Consider the following 19,393-nt stretch of genomic DNA (forward strand, 5'->3'; position numbering starts at 1 on the left):
GCCACGCGGGTATTTTCTTAGTCTGGTGAGGAGGGTCAGCTGTCAATTCCCGCTGCTCCTCTCTTAGCGACTTCACCGCGTGGCACTGCTGCCCTCTCTCGGTGCTGCTCCAGCTCTCCCCGCGGGCCGAGCAGTGTGGGGAAACAATCCCGCACCCCTGGCATGTGGGAGCTCTCAGCCAGCCTCTGCGTCCTCTGGAAGAGAGTAGAGCTGAAATAAAAACTTCACCCGCGGTGACCTGGCTGTCCCTTCCTCTGCCGCCGCTACGGTCTAACTCATTTCCCTGGGGCGCGGCGGGCGGGAGCCCCACGGAGCTGCGGCGCCGGGGAAGGGAAGGGAAGGGAAGGGAAGGGAAGGGAAGGGAAGGGAAGGGAAGGGAAGGGAAGGGAAGGGAAGGGAAGGGAAGGGAAGGAAAGGGAAAGGAAGTCACAGGCTGCTCTGGACCGGGGGCGCCGCGGGCTCGGGGGTGGCGGAGCGGGGCGGCCGGGCCGGGAGCGCTCCGGGGTGCGGAGCCGGCCCTGCCCACGCACCGCGCTCCGTGTCCGGCAGAGGGCGCCCTGCGGGTCCCGGGCCCACACAGCGGCTCCGCGCCCGCGCCGGGAACCGCCGCGATCCCGCACCCGGCAGCGCCCGCCCGCCGCCAGCCCGGGCCCGGTACCGGCCCCGGCCCCCATACCAACCCCGGGCCCGATGCCGCTTCGCTCTCCCGCCGGGGGAGAGGCGACACCGGCCGGGAACGCACCGGCAGACCCCGGCAGGACCCGAACGCCCCGTCCCGGCTCCGGTTGTGGGCTCCATCACCCGCTTTCCGTCAACCTCGTCCCGGCATCGTAGCAAGAGGGGGCATCGAGTCCAGGCTGGGGTTTGCCCCGTCCTCACCCCTGTCTCAGCCCCAGTCCGGCCTTGGTCCGCCATCCCCGAGACCCGCAACGCGCCCGCCGGGGGAGAGGCAGCCCCGCTCCGCGAGCGCACACCGGCGGGACTCGGCCTCACAGCCCCGTCCCCAGGCGCGGCCCCGCCGCAGCGCTCCGGACTCCGAGCGGTCCCCGCCGGGAGCAGCCCCCGAGGCCGGGGCTCGCACAGCGCCGAGAGGGGGTCCCGGGACACCGGGACGGGGGGGCGGGGCCACGGGGCGCTGCGGCGGGGCCGCGACCGGGGCCGGGGTGGGCGGCCGCGCGCCGCTGGGGTCTGCCGGCGGGTCGCGGGCGGTGCCGCCTCTCGCCCGTCGGGCGGATCGAGGCGCCATCGGGACCGGGACCGGTACCGAGCCCGGGCTGGCGGCGGGCGGGCGCTGCCGGGTGCGGGATCGCGGCGGTTCCCGGCGCGGGCGCGGAGCCGCCGTGTGGGCCCGGGACCCGCAGGGCGCCCTCTGCCGGACACGGAGCGCGGCGCGAGCGCGGCGCCCCCGCGTGGCCGCGGGACAGCGGGGCGGGGGCGGGGCCCCGGGGGGCGGGGCCGGCACAGGCGTGAGCGGGGCGGGGCCACGGAGCGCGGGACAGCGGGCCCGGCACAGGTGCGCGGGGCTCCAGGGCGCCTGCGCGGGGCGGGGCCGAGGGCGTTTAAACCCCGGAAGCCGCCGCAGGCGCCATTTTCCGGCCGGCGCTTGGAGGTGCCGGCTGCGGCCGGTGCGGGGTCCCCAGGCGGGGCCCGGGTGAGGTTCTCTCTATCCCTCTTTTCTCCTCCTCCTAGCCCTTACTCCTCTCCTCCCCAGTTCCCCATTCCCTCCTCTGCCTGCCCCTCTATGCACCTCGACCCCCCAGTCCTCCTTTCCTTTCCTTTCCTTTCCGTCCCGTCCCGTCCCGTCCCGTCCCGTCCCCTTTCTTGTCCTTTCCCCTTCTCTCGCTGTTCTCCAGTCCGACCCCTCTCTAATCCCCCTCCACCTCTCTCCTTCACAGCCAGGCTCCCCCTGTACCCCGCTGCTCCCCTACAAACCCTGACTCCTGCCTCTGTTCTTCCTTCTCGTTCTCCCTCCATCCTCCCTGCCCATCCCGACCCTGCTTCCCCTTACCTTCCCCTCCTGCTCCCCTGTGCCCCCTCTTCCCCTCCCTGTCTCCTTTATCCCCCTTATTCCCGCTATCTCTCCCTTATCTTGCCTCTCTCTCCTTTATCCCCCTCTCTCTCTTTGATTCCCCCATCTCTCTCCCATATCCCCCTCTCTCTCTCCTTTATCGCCCTATCTCTCCCTTATCTCCCTTATCTCCCTGTCCCTCTCCCTTATCTATCTCTCCCTTGTCCCCCATTTTTGCCCCCTCTTCCCCTCCCTGTCCCCCTTATCCCCCTTATTCCCGATATCTCTCCCTTATCTCGCCTCTCTCTCCCTTATCTCCCTTCTCTGTCTCTCCCTTGTCCCCCCTCTCTGTCTCCTGTTCCCCCTTCCTCGTGTCCCCGCAGCCGCGGGGTTCGGGGCGCCGCATAATAAAGCCCCGAGGGCCGGAGGCGGCGCCCCTGGCTCGGTTCAAAAGGGCCGGGATCCGCTCTGCGGTCCCCCCTTGCAGATGCCAACACTGCCCTACACTGCCGGGCTCCGGCTGTCCCTGCATCACACGGGGGCCAGGGCGGGCCCCTCCTCAGGAGGGGTCCTGGGCTGGGCTGGGTTAGCGGGGGCTGGGGGAGCGGGGCTTTGGGACGGGCCCCCTCATTAGGAGGGGGTCCGGGGGGTTGGGGGATGGGGAGGGCGGGGTGGGGGAGGTGGGAGGGAGGGCGGGAGGGCCCCCTCCGGAGGAGGGGGTCCCGGGGAGGCGCGGGGGGCGGGCCCCCTCCGGAGGGGGGGGTCCGGGGTGGGAGGGGCTGGGGGGGTCCGCCCCCCTTAGCCCCTCCCAGCCCGGACCCTCCCCTCCGGACGGGGTCTGCCCCGGCCCCCTCCGCGGGACCCCCTCCTCCGGACAGGGGCCGCCGGGGGGGGGGGGGGAGGGTGCGGGTGGGAGGTGTAGCAGAGGGGGTCACGTCACTCTGGACCGTAATTACACATTTGTGTCAAACGACAGCAGCTTGCCTCCTTCCTGACCCCCCCCCCCCCCCCCCCCCATCCGGGCTGGGAGGGGCTAAGGGGGGCGGACTCCCCAGCCCCTCCCACCCCGGACCCCCCCCTCCGGAGGGGGCCCGCCCCAACCCCCTCCCCAGGACCCCCCCCCTCCGGAGGGGGCCCTCCCGCCCTCCCTCCCACCTCCCCCACCCCACCCTCCCAACCCCCCGGACCCCCTCCTAATGAGGGGGCCCGTCCCAAAGCCCCGCTCCCCCAGCCCCCGCTAACCCAGCCCAGCCCAGGACCCCTCCTGAGGAGGGGTCCGCCCTGGCCCCCGTGTGATGCAGGGACAGCCGGAGCCCGGCAGTGTAGGGCAGTGTTGGCATCTGCAAGGGGGGACCGCAGAGCGGATCCCGGCCCTTTTGAACCGAGCCAGGGGCGCCGCCTCCGGCCCTCGGGGCTTTATTATGCGGCGCCCCGAACCCCGCGGCTGCGGGGACACAAGGAAGGGGGAACAGGGGACAGAGAGGGGGGACAAGGGAGAGACAGAGAAGGGAGAGAGACACGGGCATAAAGGAGAGAGAGGCAAGATAAGGGATAGAGAGGGGACAGGGAGGGACAGAGGGAGGATAAAGAGGCCAAAGAGGGGATAAGGGGGACAGAGGGGCGAAAAGGAGGTGCGTAGGGGAGACAGGGGGAGAAAAGGAGGAGTAGGGAGATAGAAGGGGAACAGAGGTGAGAGCCAGGTTGGGTACCGGTGTGAGGAGGGGGCAGGCAGGAGAGACAGAGCAGGAATAGAGGGGGGGGTCCGGCTGGGTAGTGCGTGAGGATGGAGCAGGAAGAATGGACAGAGCAGGAAAAGAGACGGGGATCAGGTTGAATAGTGGGTGAGGAGAGGACAGGCAGGAGGAGCAGGGAATGGTCGGGGTGCGGAATAGGGCGGGGAGGGAAGAGAAGGAGCGGGCGGTCTTGGGGGGAGACGGGGCAGGGCGGTCCAGGAGGAAAGGCGGAAGGGGAGAAAAGCAGAAGAAGGAGACAGAAGGGCCTCACCCGGGCCCCGCCTGGGGACCCCGCACCGGCCGCAGCCGGCACCTCCAAGCGCCGGCCGGAAAATGGCGCCTGCGGCGGCTTCCGGGGTTTAAACGCCCTCGGCCCCGCCCCGCGCAGGCGCCCTGGAGCCCCGCGCACCTGTGCCGGGCCCGCTGTCCCGCGCTCCGTGGCCCCGCCCCGCTCACGCCTGTGCCGGCCCCGCCCCCCGGGGCCCCGCCCCCGCCCCGCTGTCCCGCGGCCACGCGGGGGCGCCGCGCTCGCGCCGCGCTCCGTGTCCGGCAGAGGGCGCCCTGCGGGTCCCGGGCCCACACGGCGGCTCCGCGCCCGCGCCGGGAACCGCCGCGATCCCGCACCCGGCAGAGCCCGCCCGCCGCCAGCCCGGGCCCGGTACCGGTCCCGGTCCCGATGGCGCCTCGATCCGCCCGACGGGCGAGAGGCGGCACCGCCCGCGACCCGCCGGCAGACCCCAGCGGCGCTCGGCCGCCCACCCCGGCCCCGGTCGCGGCCCCGCCGCAGCGCCCCGTGCTCGCGCTCCGTGGCTCCGGTCCCCACACCTGTGGCGGCCCCGCCCCCGTGTCCCCGCCGCTCTTGGCCCCGCCCCCCCCCCCCCCCCGCGGTCCCGGGGCCATCGCTCGGGACCTCGCTCGGCGCTCTGCGAGCCCCCGCCTCCGCCGGGGATCCGGGCACGGTCCCGCTCTGCATGCGGGGAGCCGGGGCTGTGCCGGGGCCCGGGAGAACGGCGGCAGCGGTGTTTCCCGGGTGCCCGCGATCTTCCGGCAGGCAGAGCGGCCGCCTGTCTGTCCCTCCACGTGCCCGCCCTCGGGTGGCCCCACGAGCACACCTGGCCTAGCCGGTGGCACTGACCGTGCCCTGGGCCCAAGCACGGGCTGGTCCCCGCTCTGCCTTCAGCGTTTCCCGCCCTTCGTGCCTTCGGAACTTAGGGAGTTTCGAACAGCGACTTTTTCCCTGCCACCTATAAGGTGCAGCTCATCTGACAGCTGCCAGGTGCAATCTGATGCTCTTCTTCCTCTCCCTCCATTTTTCTGCACATCACGCTCTCCAATGGCAAAGCTTCTGTTTTTAAAAATCCCGTTAAAGTATTTAATCTTTACTTCCAGTCGGGGAAGGTCCTGCCCGGGATGGAAATGACTGAAAAAGAGAAAACTTAAAAATGCCAAAGCCAGATGCTGCCACGTGAGTCAGAGCAGGGAAAGCCTCGGGATGTCCAAGGTTTGTTTTATTGTCACGTCTCAAACCTCTGCTAATGGCCAGTGCCACCCTTATTTCCCCCGAGGGACCCCACAGGGCCGCCACAGGATGTTGCCAGAATTGTATCTTTGGGGTCCCCATGCCCTCACAGCATTCAATGGCTCCATCCTGGGGACTTCTTACAGGGGAGCAGCAATTGCACATGAAACTTTGACGACCACTGAGAAATGAGGAGACCTGTGATAAAAAACCTTTTCTTAAAGAATAAGATCAACAATTTCTCTACAGCAGTTGAGCAGCTTCGATATCCATATGACACAGCATCTAATTCCATCTCCTGATTTGATCTCTGCAAAAAGAAGAGTCACCTGCCCTCAGTGTAAATATTTAGTACACAAAGTACCGTCAAGAAGGTTATAAATAGCAAATTCTCTGGAATATAGACATGTCCTTGTCCTGATCCTGCTGAGCTTCCTCAGAACCCTTACTGGCTCCTGACAAACCTGGTGTAAAAACAGCAGCTCTGCATGGGAATACCTGCGCTCCATGCAGCACTGTGAGGGTATTCCAGCCTCAGCATGGAATTCTGGGCTATAGGTACAATTCCTTTTGCCTTACCATAGTGACAGTGGCCCTTATTTGGTCCTGTCCTCTCATGGCTCATTTTGGAGTATCCATTTGTGCTGGTTTAGACTCCACGACTCCACCCACAGTGTGGAGATTTGGGGTTATGCTTCTCTACTTCCAGCAGGTTCCATAAGGACCCAAAGCAGATCCCAGCTGTCCAGTCTTGGGGAAAACACCTGCACCTGCCAGGAGCTCCGCCTGCTTTTCCTATCAGCTCCTGAACAGTGTCAGGGCCACCATGAGGGAGTTAAAACCCCAATAAACCCCAAATCTTAAAGAGTGAATAATCCAAAGGAAGAAATCCATTGTTGTCATAAAAAGCTTCAAAACCTGTTTAAAATTCTATGAAAACAATGTAATGGATTCCCAGGAACCTCATTAATGCCAGGACTGGCCCCTACAGATGGCCTGACATTTTCCCCCCAAAGTAGTCATTTTACTTCACAGAGCAGCTCAAGTTTTACCCCAAAATTATCCTGACACGTTCACTGCTGACAATCTCCTTTTTACCTCAAAATGTTCATTCAGTCCATTACAAATTACCTCAAGTTTTACCCTCAAAATGTTAATCTTGTCCCCTATGGACTTGGATTTTACTATAAACCCTCCACTATTTACCTCTAACTAATCCCTAAAATATTAATTCTGTCCCTTACAGATTACTTCAAGTTATTCATCCAAATGTTCTTTGTTCCTTAGAGATTATCTCAAATTTTAAAGCAAAAATTTCACTTTACCAGTACACTACTGATTACCTCAGTTTGCCTCAAAATTTTCTTTCTTTACAGACTCAGCACCCAAGATTTTTCCTACCTGTTACTATTAATTACCTCATTTACCTCACAATGCTCATTCTCTCCCTTACACAACCTCATGTTTTAATCCCAAATTTTTCCATGCCTATATGCTAATAACCACCTAATTTTTACCTCAGGATTTTCAGTCTCTCCTCTACAGGTTAACTCACATTTGAACTCCAAAACATTCATTTTGTCCCTGTAGATTACTTCTATTTTCCCACCACCCCCCCCCAACAATTACCTCTATGCGATCCCAAATATTCATTCTATCCACTATAGATTACCTCAGGATTTTCCCCTGAAATTTTCCCTACCTGTCCAGTACTTTAAACCTCATTTTTCCATCAAAATGTTGTTTTCTCTCCTCTATGCATTACCTCAATTTTACCCCTAAAATTGTCTGTGTCAGTCCACTGGTGACTCCACCTGTTTACCTCAAAATGTTAATTCCCTACCCTGGAGCTTATCTCAGTTTTTAGCCACAAATATTTCCCTAATGTGTGCTACTGATTACCTAACTCTTAACTCAAAATTTTCATTTACTCTGCTAGAGGTTATCACAAATTCCACCAAGATTTTCCCTAACTGGCCAGTACTGATTTACCTCAGTTTTACCTCAAAATATTTATTCTCTACCCTGGAGATTACCTCAAGTTTTAGCCCCCAGTATATTGCTACCTTTGCACTACTTATTACCTCAGTTTACCTCAAGATGTTCATTCTCTCCCCTAGAGATTACCCCAGGTTTTGCCCCCAAAATATTCCCTCTCTGTCCACTTCTGATCAGCTCATTTCCCCCTCAAAATCTCCATTCTCTGCCAATACAGACTACCTCAAGTTATTCCCAAATTATTCCCTGCATGCCACTTCTGATTACATCATCTTTCCCTCAAAATATTAATTCTCTCCCCCAGAAAGTACCTCAGCTTTTCCCCCATAAATTTCCCTTCATTGCTCATTACCCAAATTTTTACAATAAATTGATCATTCTCTACCCTCAAGATTACCCCGTTTTACCTCCCAAACCATCTTCTCTGCACACTATTGATTTCGTCATTTTTACCCCAAAATGCGCATTCTCTCCCCATAGCTATTCCCTGAAAATGCCACCTCACTCCCCTCCACATCCCCTCACATTTTCCTACACAAACACACGTTGGGTCCCCTATAAATTGCACACGTTTTCAGCCAAAAGTGTCACCTCTGTCCCCTCTAAGTTATGCCAGGTTTTCCCAGCTTGGAGCTGCAAGGAATTCAGGCAGGTGAAATGATATCCCTGTAAACAGAGATTTTACCTAGGGTTTAGCCTCCAAAGTATTCATTGTACCTTACTTGGGAGCAAACCCAAAAACTCCCCACCTGGACGCTACTGATTACCTGAGCTGACCTCAAAATGTTCATGCTCTCCCCTAGATGTTACCTCGGATTTTACTGACAAAAGTTTTCCTACCTGCGCACTCCTGATTGCCTCCATTTACTTCTAATTATCCATTCTCTGCCCAGTGGACTATCTCAAGTTTGCTCTGAAAATTTTCCCTACTTATGGAAAATACTACAACTTCACTATGGATTACCCCACTTCACCTCAAACTGTTCATTCTTCCCCCTACAGATTAACTAAAGCTTCACTCACAGTATTTTCCCTGTCCACTAGTGATTACCTCATTTTTACCTCAAAAATGTTCATTCTCTGCCCTAAAGGTTATTTCAAGTTTTACCCCCAGAATTTTCCCTGTCTGTTCCCTACTGGCTCCCTCAAGTTACCATAAATTCCATTGCAACCCTGCCAGCTCTGAGCTACTCCCAAGTGCCTGGAGTGGTTTGGGAAGTGGCAGGACAACATCCCACTTTATGTTTTGGAAAATATAAGACAATAAAATAAAATTTAACTTCTTTCTCTGACCCATAAGCACAGCCTGATTCAATGGCGGGGGTGGGGGGGAAGGGAACAAACCCTAAACAAATAAAACCACTCCACATTTCAAGGTAAGGACATGCTGCTTCCCTAACAGGAGCACACAAAACTAATTTAAACCAGAAAGGAAATGACAAAGCAGAAAAAGAGCCAAAAGAAATGCTCTCCATTGATACCCTCTCTGGTTGCTAATTCCAAAGAAAATTCCCCACGGATCAAAAGTAATTGCTAATAATTTTTCCTCTGCAAAAATTACTGGCATGGGTTCCTCAGAGGGAAACACAACCCTCCTGTTTCTGGCCTCCTTAGCATCCCCAAGTCCATACAACCCCTTGGACAGCACATCCCTGAACACAAGGGTAAATGGAGTTTTAACCAGATCCCAGTAAACAGCAGAGCTGTGCTGATATTTCCCAGTGAACTAATCCCAACAGACAGGGAAAGGGAAGTGTGTCCCTCTGACTTACCCCACAGCACGTGCAGGACCAGGTGTCCTCCGGAGCAGGCCATCAGGGCTGGAGGCTCTGGGATTTGGCTGCTCAATCCCACCCAAAACCAAAGGTTTTGGCATAGCTGGGTCAAATTAAATTATTTTTCCTGTCCTGAAAGAGAGATGAAAAGGAAAATTAAGTCCACTGTGCAAGTCAAAAGCTCCTGGCTTTCACATATTTGTTCTCATTGCTTATTATAGAGCTTTTCATTTTAAAAAGGAGAGGTGGTAGCCATATTAAATACATAAGTGCCCTTCTCCAGGTTTTTTCTTGGATGGAACACTGAGGAACGAGCCCTGAACAGAGAGAACAGGACAAACACTGTGGAGAAAAAACACCAAGCAGCAGCCCCTGTGCTTGGCAGGGGGCTGGGTCATCCAATTCCAGGCTACTGGCTTCCTTTTCCTTCTTTTGCAGCAATTGGTGTGGTGGTCTAAAAACCACCTTCCTGCTTGCCACTCCCTCCACATTTTCCTCTTCAAGGGGGATGTGGCTGCAGCTCACCAGAGGCAAGAAAACTGTCTTTCAATCCCATACAAAGCCTACCTGAAAAGACCAGGACAGCAGGAGCAGCAGGAACTCCTTAGTGTTTCTGCTCACAGCTATTTTCATTGTGCTTTGCTTCCCAGGGGCTTTCCTGCCAAGCTCATTTCAAGCTTACCTTATCCTGAAAAATAATTTCGAAAGTTCAGTTTGTGGAGAACCGGTTCATCTTTTGAATATTCCTAATTTAGAGTTGTTAGTGCTACACTTGCCATGATCCTTAGGGCTCGAGGAACTTTCCAGATTGACCCAAATCTTCCCATCCAGCTTCCTCTGCTCAGTGCCCATTGTACCAGCTCACTGCCCCTTCAGAACCAGCAATGGATCTACTTGAGCCCTGGGGCCTGTGGTGCCACGTCAGCTCAGGGCATGGAAATGGCCACAGAGCTCTTTCTGCAGCCACAACCACCCCAGACTGGATTTCCAGTTACGGATTTTGTTCCCTGCACAATGGGGATCCTGTCAGTGCTTAGCTGTTGTCAGCCAGTGCCTCAGACCAATAACCTGCCAGGGAGGAATGTCTGTGCCATAGGAACATCATTCCAGACCTGGTGCTGCAAACCCTTTGCTCCTCACACCGGCTCCTACGGGACAGAACTGTCACTGCAGGCAGAAATGCTCCTTTGGGGAACACCACAAGGCATCTGTGAGGTCCCACTGGAATTCCATCTCCTGTACAAGCTGTGAGAAGCACTGAACCAAGCCATGTCCTTGCAGTCCATCCAGCACTGATACAGCTGCTGCCAGCTGAAATTCTCCCTGACACCTCTCTTTCCCTGCCTGGAAGGCACAACTTCCACATCCTGTACTCTTACCTCCTTGAAAACAAGAGCTGCATCCTCCTGGATCCCTCAGCTGCATCTCCTGGCTCTGGGCAGCTGTGGTGACTGTGCCCAGAGCAAGTGACACCAACAGTGGGTCACACCGACGCCAGCAGCCTCAGGCCTGGGCTCTGCTGCTTGCAGGGAAATGGCGGCCAAGCAGGGATGCTTTTCCTCTCTGCAGAAACAAGTAGTCACATAAAAAACGACAGGGCTGGGACATCGGAGCAGCCAAACCTGCCGACCTTCCCACTGCCACAGGGTCCTGTGGCCAGGCATGACCCAAACCCACACCCAGCACGGCATCAGGGGAGCTAAACTGTGAATTTGTGCATTCACCAGCATTGACATTGTCAAGGCATTCTCACACGGTGTCCCCAGCGCCAGCTGAGAGTGGAAAAAAACCACCCAGACCTGGCGCCGCCTGTCCGCGCCAGAAGCACCAAACCCGGTCCGATTGGCAGAGGTGGTTTTGGGGCGCTGAAAGGAGCCCAGGTTTCCCAAAGCGCCCCTCCGATGCCCCCGTGTGGCGGCAGCGAGCGCAGCGCGCTGCTCGCAGCTCGGGGGCCAGAGGCCGAACCGCTGATTGATAGCTGTGTGTTTTCTCAAAGGGGTTGTCTGACAGCCTTGCCTCGGAATGCTCGTGTCTTCACCCTGCTTGTCTCCGCGGATGAAACCTGGATTTTCCTATGGTTATGGAAGCAGTTTTGTTCACCTCTTCCTACCTCCTCAGGGTAAGGCATACAATTCCTGCCTGGAGAAGGTAGGAACACTTTGTGTTACATCACACCTTTGAGGTAACCAGACTATTAGTTAGTACATGTATATTTCTGGGGTAGTTTGTAGAATCGTCTAATAGTTGATAGGCTGAGCCAGGAAATGCGAAATGCTGAAATTCACTGAAGGAGAACCCTGGACTAAGAAGCTTGAATGGAAGTGAAGGGAGTCCCTGGCCCATCTGTTGTACTCCTCCAGCCACTGCAGCTGAAAAATTAACTCCGAGAACTTTCCTTTGATCCTGATTTTCCTCTCATCTTTCCTATGATTTTGAGACTCAAGGAGTGGGGAACATCCTGATCTATGCAGACTGATAACAACACAAGTTAAACGGCTCATTTGACAAATTTTGTCTGTTATCTCCTGTCTGCTTAATAAATAATTCATTTTGTGAACAGAGCTGATCTGCCATCCTTAGAACTTGTGGGCCAGAGTGATTTCTTAAATTTTAAGTGTTGACAAAAATCTGAGGCTAAGGCAGGTCTTGCCTGAAGCTGCCACTCATCCCGTGACAACCAGGAGCCCGAGGATGCTCTGGGAATTGCAGTTCACAGCCTCAGGCAGCCCTGCATGGGAAAGCCAAGTGGGTTTTCCTCTTGCCAGAGAGGAAAAGACACAGCAGGAGGAGCTGTGGGAACCTGAAATGTCTGTGTAGTTCAGAAGCTGCACACCCCTAAAGCTTTGCCACACGTGTTCTATACTCCCATGTATACTTCCAGCACTTTTCAAGAGAGTTTAAACAAGAATGAGCTGACTTAGTGACAGCACAGCGTTAGCTCAGGGACATCAGGACACTCACTAGACAACATTCACTATGGACAGCACAGCTTCTTGTGCTTCAGGGCTCCAGCTTTTCAGAACAGTTCCACTGCAAGTGAACCTAATGGAAAACAGCTGGCAACAATTCACATTAACCCAGGAGTGCCAGTGCATCACCTGTGTGTTACCTCAGCAAGTACAGCTTCATGTTCACCCACTATAGTGGCAGGTTTGACTGAAATAAAGACATCTGTAATGCATTATTTTATGCTGGTTTCTGAGACATTCATGTGCTCCTGGCATTGTTCCAATGCACTTGAACCTGGGTTCTGCTCCTTGTTGTGCTCTCAGTCTTAAAGAAGAGCTTGGATATCATCCGTGATGCAGCTCTAGTTGATGAAGTTACTGCTGCAAACAGACAGAAATCAATGGCTGGAGAAACTAATGCAGAAAAAAACCCTGTGTGCTTCCCAACCCCTGCCCAACACACCCCAGTTCTCAATTGAGAGCCTAAGTCCTGTTCTTATTGTAGAAACTCCATTATTTCATATAGTTACATTTTATAGGAAAGCTTTGCAGGGCAATTGCCTCTCCCAGCATCAACAGCAACCTTCAGCACTCCACCAGCCCCATGGGAAATGCCACCTAAAGCTTAAATGACACGAAATGAGCAAAATGCATCATTTCAACATGAAAAAGATCAGTAAACAATGGATTTAGAAAATATTCCCCTCATAATCTGCACGGGGAGAGGCTCTGGGATGCCAAGGCAACCTCAGAGATTCAAGAGATTCTCATCCTTGCCATGGCTTTACCTGGGGTCACCGAGTACCTGCCCCGCAGCCCATCACACACTGAAACATCACTCCAGTTTCCGAACATCACAAATAGATACGTTAAACTGTATTTTTACCTCACTGAAGCAGTCAGGAGCAGCCCCAAACCAGAAAATTTAAAAGGCCGCCTCAGGCACCGGTCTTATATACCTTTGGCTGGCTCGGGATTGGCTGGCGCCGTGAGGCGATCGCAGCGCTGATTGGGCAGCCCAAGGCGAGCCTCTGTCCCGTTCCCGCCCTCTCGCGTTCCCTCCTCCCGCGGCCGAACACGGAGATCGTGTGAGGGGAGGGGACGCCGTGTGCCAAATCCCAGCAAAACCCCTTTTTCCTGTCTTTTCTGGCAGAGCCAAGCACTGATTCGGTCTCCTAAATCGGATGTGAAGTGAGTGAAGGTGTTGGCTTGTGGGAGAAATGTTTCTCCTGGGCATAAAGTAGGAGTTGTTCCCTAGGGCAAATGGATATTTTGAGATGAAAATGGGTTTTTTGGAGCGAATTTGAGATAGTCTATAGTGTGGAAAATGAAAATTTTGAGGTAAACTGAGTAGTGCACATGTAGATAAAGCTTTGAGGATGAAATTTAGGTAATGTGTAGGGAAGAGAATGATGATTTGGAGATAGTGAACAGTAGGGAATGTCATAACATGGAAGTCACTCCCATTTACCTGAGGGAGGACTGCCCTGTGGAATGGCTTTGCCTGCGATTTGGCTCCTGTAGGGCCTTACAGAGTAAGCCATAGTGCTCTGTGATCCTGTGCTGGTCCTTGCACAAATCCCATTCGTCCAGTGTCACCCTTGTCCCTGCTGAAGTTTGTCCGATTCAATGGGCTCTCAAGTGTTTTTTCTCCTGCTCGTAGCGAAATCTCAGTCTTTTTGGGTGACTCCTATCCCCCACAACATCAAATTGAGGTCCCCAAAAAACACACCATCAAACCCATTTTTTATATTTTATTTTTCAAATTTCCATTTCCATTTGTTTCTCTAGCTGCAATAATAATGGATGTGACAGAAATAACAGCAACAAAGGGGAATAAATGGAATGTGATAGAAAACGCTAGATTTTGTCATTTGAGCAGGACGCAGCTGGTGTTCACAAGGTCCGGGAAGAAGCGCGAATGCAAGAAAATCCAGGGACCGCTGGGTTCCAGACCGTGTCTGTAATATTTCAGTCCATGAGAGTTACAGGATAAGGGATTCCTCACAGGCTGAAATGTGACCATAAATAGAGTTCAAGCAGCCCAGTTCCAGCCGCTCTGAGAGATTTACAGTCACAGCACGTTTCACTCAATCCCATTGTCACAGGGCTCCTTGAGCTCCTCCATGAGCAAATCCTGCTGCTTATTCACCCAATTCCCTTTCTTAGCTGTCTGGGGAGCCGGGTCCTGGGGCAGCTGGCAGCGGGCAGCTGGCAGGATGGCATTGCCTGGCGCTGGCTGGGAACAGGCCGCCCTGGAACAGAGCTGGAGCTTGAGGACGGCCTGGAAGCCCCGGCGGAAGTTCTCGTTGCAGAAGCCGTAGATGATGGGGTTGATGCTGCTGTTGAAGAAGGCCAGCCAGTGAGCCAAGGGATAGATGTAGATGTTGATCAGCTGCAGCTGAAGGTCGGAGAGGCTGGCATAGTCCGACAGCAGCATCAGGGTCCACAGGGGAAGCCAGGACAGGGCAAAAAGCAAAGTGACAAGGACGAGCATTTGAATGGCTTTTCGTTTCCTCTTCCACGCGCCATGCCTCTGCTCTTGGCTGCGCTTCCCTGCCCTAGGCACGGCGGTGTGGGAGAGAGAGACGCTGATCTTGGCATACATGAGCACGATGAGCGACAGGGGAGCCAGGTAGATGTTGGCAAAGAGAACCGTCGTGTAGATCTTCCTCATTGCCGGGTCCGGCCACTCCTCCCGGCACCAGAACACCGGCCGGGTGGCATTGCCAGAGCCCAGGAGCACCCGGAAACGCTTCTCCTCCTGCACCTGCAGCAGCACTGCCGAGGGACACATGATGGCCATGGCCAGCACCCAGATGACCGCGATGGTGGCCACGGCAGCGGGAATGGTCAGCTTCTGCTTGAACGGATGCACGATGCACCGGAACCTGCGGCAAGGGTGCCGGAGAAGACGTTTAAGGAATGCTTCCTTACCCAGGCAAGCATGCACACACATTTTAAACTGACTATTTTTCATCCTCCCTATCAGTTGCTGCCTGCGCTGCTCCACTTAACCAAGGCAGGTATTAACGCCTCTGCTATCCAGCTTCATGGCTGAGGAACAAACCAATTCCAGGCAGGCTAGGATAACCCAGTTCCGCCATCTTTAAGAGAGACCGGTGGAGGAGCAGATTGCTCGTTAGACCTGCCCACAATTTATTTTGCTTAGGAGCAAAATGCATCTGATTTATTGTGGTGTTGGGAGGGTTAATGAATGGGCTCAGGGTGGTCAGGGGGGCAGGGGAGATGAGAGTGATGGTTACGGACTCTGCAGAATCTTACCTGTCCACGGCAATAGCAACCAGAGTGAAGACAGAGGCAGAAACAGAGATTCCTTGGACCATCCCGCTCATCTTGCACACCAGGCTCCCAAAGGGCCATCCTGCAAGGAAACAGGCATTTTGGAATTGCTGCCATCTCACTGCAGGACTCTGCTTAAAATCATTTGCTGTCATCTTCCATTTCCTGAGTAGAATTATAGACTCACAGAGTGGTGTGGATTGGAAGGGAACTCCTAAAGACCACGGAGCTCCAGCCACGGCCAGGAACTCCGTGCCATGGGCAGGGACACCTTCCACTGATGGCAGTGACTCAGAACACCCAGAGAGCCCCCCGGACACGTGCCCCTGGCTCTCCCTGCCCCAGGGGCACCCAGCCCACCTGCAATGATGTTGTCCAGAAGGGTGGTGGGCATGCAGAAGAGCCCCACCAGCAAGTCACTGATGGCCAAGTTCAGGATGAACAGGTTGGTGACCGTGCGCATGTGCTTGCTCCACAGGACGATGAAACAAACTCCCCCGTTGCCCACCATGCAGAGGAGGAAGATGAGGAGGTAGGAGGTGATGAAGACAGCAGCCATCCAAGGCTGGTGGAGGTAGAAGTCCACATAGGAGACATTTCCTTCCAAGGAAAGGAACTTGTATGTTCCGTTGTAGTTCAGCAAATCCAAGTGAGGCCAATCCAACGAAGAGTTTGAGTCCATTCTCTTCCTTGTGTTCTCCTCCTTGTGCCCTAAAAGATATTTGTAAAGAGGTCATTTTAGTCTGCTTGCAACCAATCTGAAGCAATGTGATGATATTATTATTATTATAACATTGTTATCTGCTTTGGGTGCACTGCGTGCTGAAATAAGTGTAAAGCTCGCATGCACCCTGGCAGCAGTGAGGTGGCTGAGCAACAATCACTCAAAAGTCACTAACTTCATCCCTGAAAAAGAAGGATTAAAGCTTTCTCAAGGCAGAAGCCTTCTGCCTGCACGTATCCAAATGCAGCCCCATTTCACGGACATGAGATGGTTTTGTGTGCAGTTGGTTGATTTAATTCCCTGCTCACAAGCTACGTAACTGCAAGTCTGCAGTCAAGAAGGACCACACTTATGTCTGAAACATACTGAGCTACGAGAGAGCTGGGTTCATTTCCAGGCAGGTAACTTGACTTGGAGAAAGCAGTCTGAACTTTTTTCCACATATATTTTGCCTCCAAGATGAGGATGCCTAAAGAAGCAGGGGGCAAAATTAATTGGTAGCAGCAGGCATGAAATTAAAGTATGAGTGTAGGTGCTTTTAAGATGCTTCAAATTCCTTAATAGAAAAGGAATTTAAATTTAGGCACAAGTTATCTGAATCCTGATGAGCTTGTACGAAAGCTCAGCAAAGCCTCTGCAAGTGTTTTATTTTCAGGAAGCAAGTGCTGTAAAAAAATATTATTTATTCTGCTGCGCCTCAGGTTTGGAACAAGCAGAGCAGTGAAAAACCCATCGTGTTCTGGTATCTTGTGCCTGCTTAGTAATCAGCAGCAGTGCAGTGTTTTAATGAGTCTGTATTTTACATACTTATTAAATGCCTGCACAGCCAGGTAGGGAGACAAAAATCTGGAATCCCTCACCAAAAACCGGCTGCTTGTAGGTTTGAACAAGTGTAGGAATAGTTGTACATTCTGTGGGGCTGTCCTTACAGAGAAAGGCTTATTTATCTTGATTAGGTTTTACTCAATATGCCTTCAAAATCATTGGAAGTGGTCTTATTGAGGTGTCTGATGTGCCAAATTCTTTCCCCAGACAGAGCTCAGAGACAGCCTTGTGCTGACTTGTTTTCAACAGGTCAGCTGCTTCCTTGTTTTCCTGATCCCTTAAGGAAGCGGCACTGGTGCACTGGCACCCCAACCTGGGCTCAAGGTGGGGAACGCTGGCAGAATGCAAACATAGATATTTGAAGAAATGAGTTCACTCTGTTCCTTTAATCCCAGACCTGGGGTTGGGCTTTATAAATCCCAGCAGATGCTGTGTCACCTCATTAAAAACGAACATTCCTCCTGCTCCTTTAGACTTACTGTTGCTCCCTTTGTTGCTTTTCCCCACATTACTATTTTTATCATTATTACCCACTAATTGTCTTCCGTAATCTTTTGCTTCCCAGAAGAGTTGCTTTAGGGAGACACTGTGGCAAGGGGAAGATGGCTTTTGGCTACCACCACACTCCCAGTCCCCATGCCCAGCTGTCCCTATGCTGTCCCCAGAGATGCCTTTCCTTCCTTACCTGCTGGAGGTTGGCTTTTTAAGGGGACTCTGATGATCCGAGGCAGAAGTACGTGGTCATGCCATGACAGGGCTGCCCCTTATCACACTAAAAGCAGGAGGAATAATGGTTATTCTGCATACATATTTTGTGTTTTCTCTCTGTTTCTGACACTGTGTTGTGAGGCAGCAGCTTCTAATATCTTCAGTAATGATCTCTGGAATAGTTTTTGTCCATAGCTGGTAAACAAGAAGTTGTAAACAGCCTTGAGGCAAAACTGGAGCTGAGTGTCATCCCAGTTGCACTAATGAAATTTCGGCTGTGGCAGGCATAGGGAAGTGGCTGTACAAACACTGCAGATGACAGGAAATGGAAAAGCTCCACAGATTTCCATTATCCTGAAGATGAGGGGGAGAAGGATTGGCTGGAAGGAGAAATTAAGCCAGTGCCTTGTGTTTTCACAGGGAACTTGCCTGCTAAAACAAGCAGTGATAAATAATTGAGAGAGGCAGAGAGGACAGAAACATAAATCATCCAAGAAAAGGGAAAAATTATGCAATACCTAATTGTTATTAGATGATAAATAACAGTAATTTTCTTCCACGTGGTAACTTGATAAGAACAAGGCCTCCCTTCTTCATTTAATACACCAGAGAAAATCTGCAAAGGAATAAAGTGGGAAGCTCCCTGAGTGAAAACCTGCCCCAACCCACACTGGGTTCCCAAACACAGGAGGCTCATTCCCTGCTGGAATCCCAGACACAGCCTCCACAGACAAATAGACAGTGTAACATCTCACAGCCTGACCAGGACAATCTTGTACCTCTGGCTACAGAAATTCAGTTTTCCATCATTAGAGTAGCAGTTCGAAGCCATTGTGAAGTGATGGAATTATTTTTATGTTGGGCACATGGAAGAAATCCCCTGGAGCAGCCACCATTGCTTCACCCCTGTGCACAACCCGCTGGGTTTGTCATCGTGATGTCTTGATTTTCATGTGTGAAATACTCTCACAGAATCCTCTGAGGCTGAAACAAAAATAAGGAAACTTCAGAGACAGCAGGAGCATGTAGTTGTACATGAAGAACATTTAATATGGTAAGTGCTAAAAAATGTGTTCTTCCCTTGTCCTGAGCTCAGTAATGGCACAATAACAGAGACTTCCCAGGGTTCCCAGTTCCCAAGGTTTCCTACCTTGGAAAATGATCCCTGGTCTGCTGAAAAGTGAGATTGTCCCAGGGGCAAAACACAGCCCCTGAAGGATGGCAAAAAGAACAGGATATTGGTCTGAGAAATAAGGGAGAGAGAAATTTATGGATCATCCTCTGCCTCAGGGGACCAGGAAGGGAACCACTGACTGAAAAACTGAAATGCTGTTCCACAGGGACCCCATGCACAGACCATGGGAATCCGGGCTCATCTTTGCTTTTCTTTCATAGCAAGGGGGAGCTGCAGTCACCCCAAATCCCCCATTCCCTGTTCCTGCGGCTCAGGGAGTGGTGCAGGTGATGTTTGGTCTGGGTCATGCAGGGCTTGATCTGGGGACTCTGGGGATATTTGTGAATTAAGGTAATAGAACTTACTCTTCAAGTATTTAACTTCATCATCCATCAATATTTCCATGATGTTTTATATGACATACCTCGGAGTGGTTTATCTCCAAATAAGCCTGAATATCCCAGTAGGTTTTCAGCTGGGAGAAAGGAGCTGTGGAAGAAAACACACCCTAAAAATAGCCAGTTGCAATCAAATAATTTTTTCTTACTGACATTTACTTTCATAAAGAAAAACAAGTGCACCTTGAGAAGCAAATTTCTCATTTTGAAATGGGCAATCCCAGGGAGATGTGCCAATCTCGGAGTTGCACACACATCTCCTCTCAATGGGCTTAAACTG

The 19,393-nt window shown here is 53.3% G+C and overlaps 1 protein-coding gene and 1 long non-coding RNA gene across 2 annotated transcripts; both read right to left on the minus strand.

Moving 5' to 3' along the window:
- Positions 1–6,877: 6,877 nt before the first annotated feature.
- On the minus strand, positions 6,878–8,589 carry LOC137473423 (uncharacterized). The gene is made up of 2 exons (XR_010998788.1): positions 8,233–8,589; positions 6,878–7,082 (listed from the first exon to the last, which is right to left on the minus strand). It is a non-coding gene; the product is annotated as an uncharacterized lncRNA (long non-coding RNA).
- Positions 8,590–13,605: 5,016 nt separating this feature from the next.
- Positions 13,606–18,307, minus strand: NPFFR2 (neuropeptide FF receptor 2). Its single transcript, XM_068188262.1, has 3 exons — positions 15,645–18,307; positions 15,267–15,366; positions 13,606–14,872 (listed from the first exon to the last, which is right to left on the minus strand). The coding sequence occupies exons 1-3, from the start codon at positions 15,964–15,966 to the stop codon at positions 14,068–14,070; spliced, it is 1,227 nt and encodes a 408-aa protein (XP_068044363.1). The 5' UTR covers positions 15,967–18,307; the 3' UTR covers positions 13,606–14,067.
- Positions 18,308–19,393: the final 1,086 nt, after the last annotated feature.

The sequence above is a fragment of the Anomalospiza imberbis genome, chromosome 4 (genome assembly GCF_031753505.1).
Source record: "Anomalospiza imberbis isolate Cuckoo-Finch-1a 21T00152 chromosome 4, ASM3175350v1, whole genome shotgun sequence".
In the NCBI taxonomy this organism is placed as follows: domain Eukaryota; kingdom Metazoa; phylum Chordata; class Aves; order Passeriformes; family Viduidae; genus Anomalospiza; species Anomalospiza imberbis.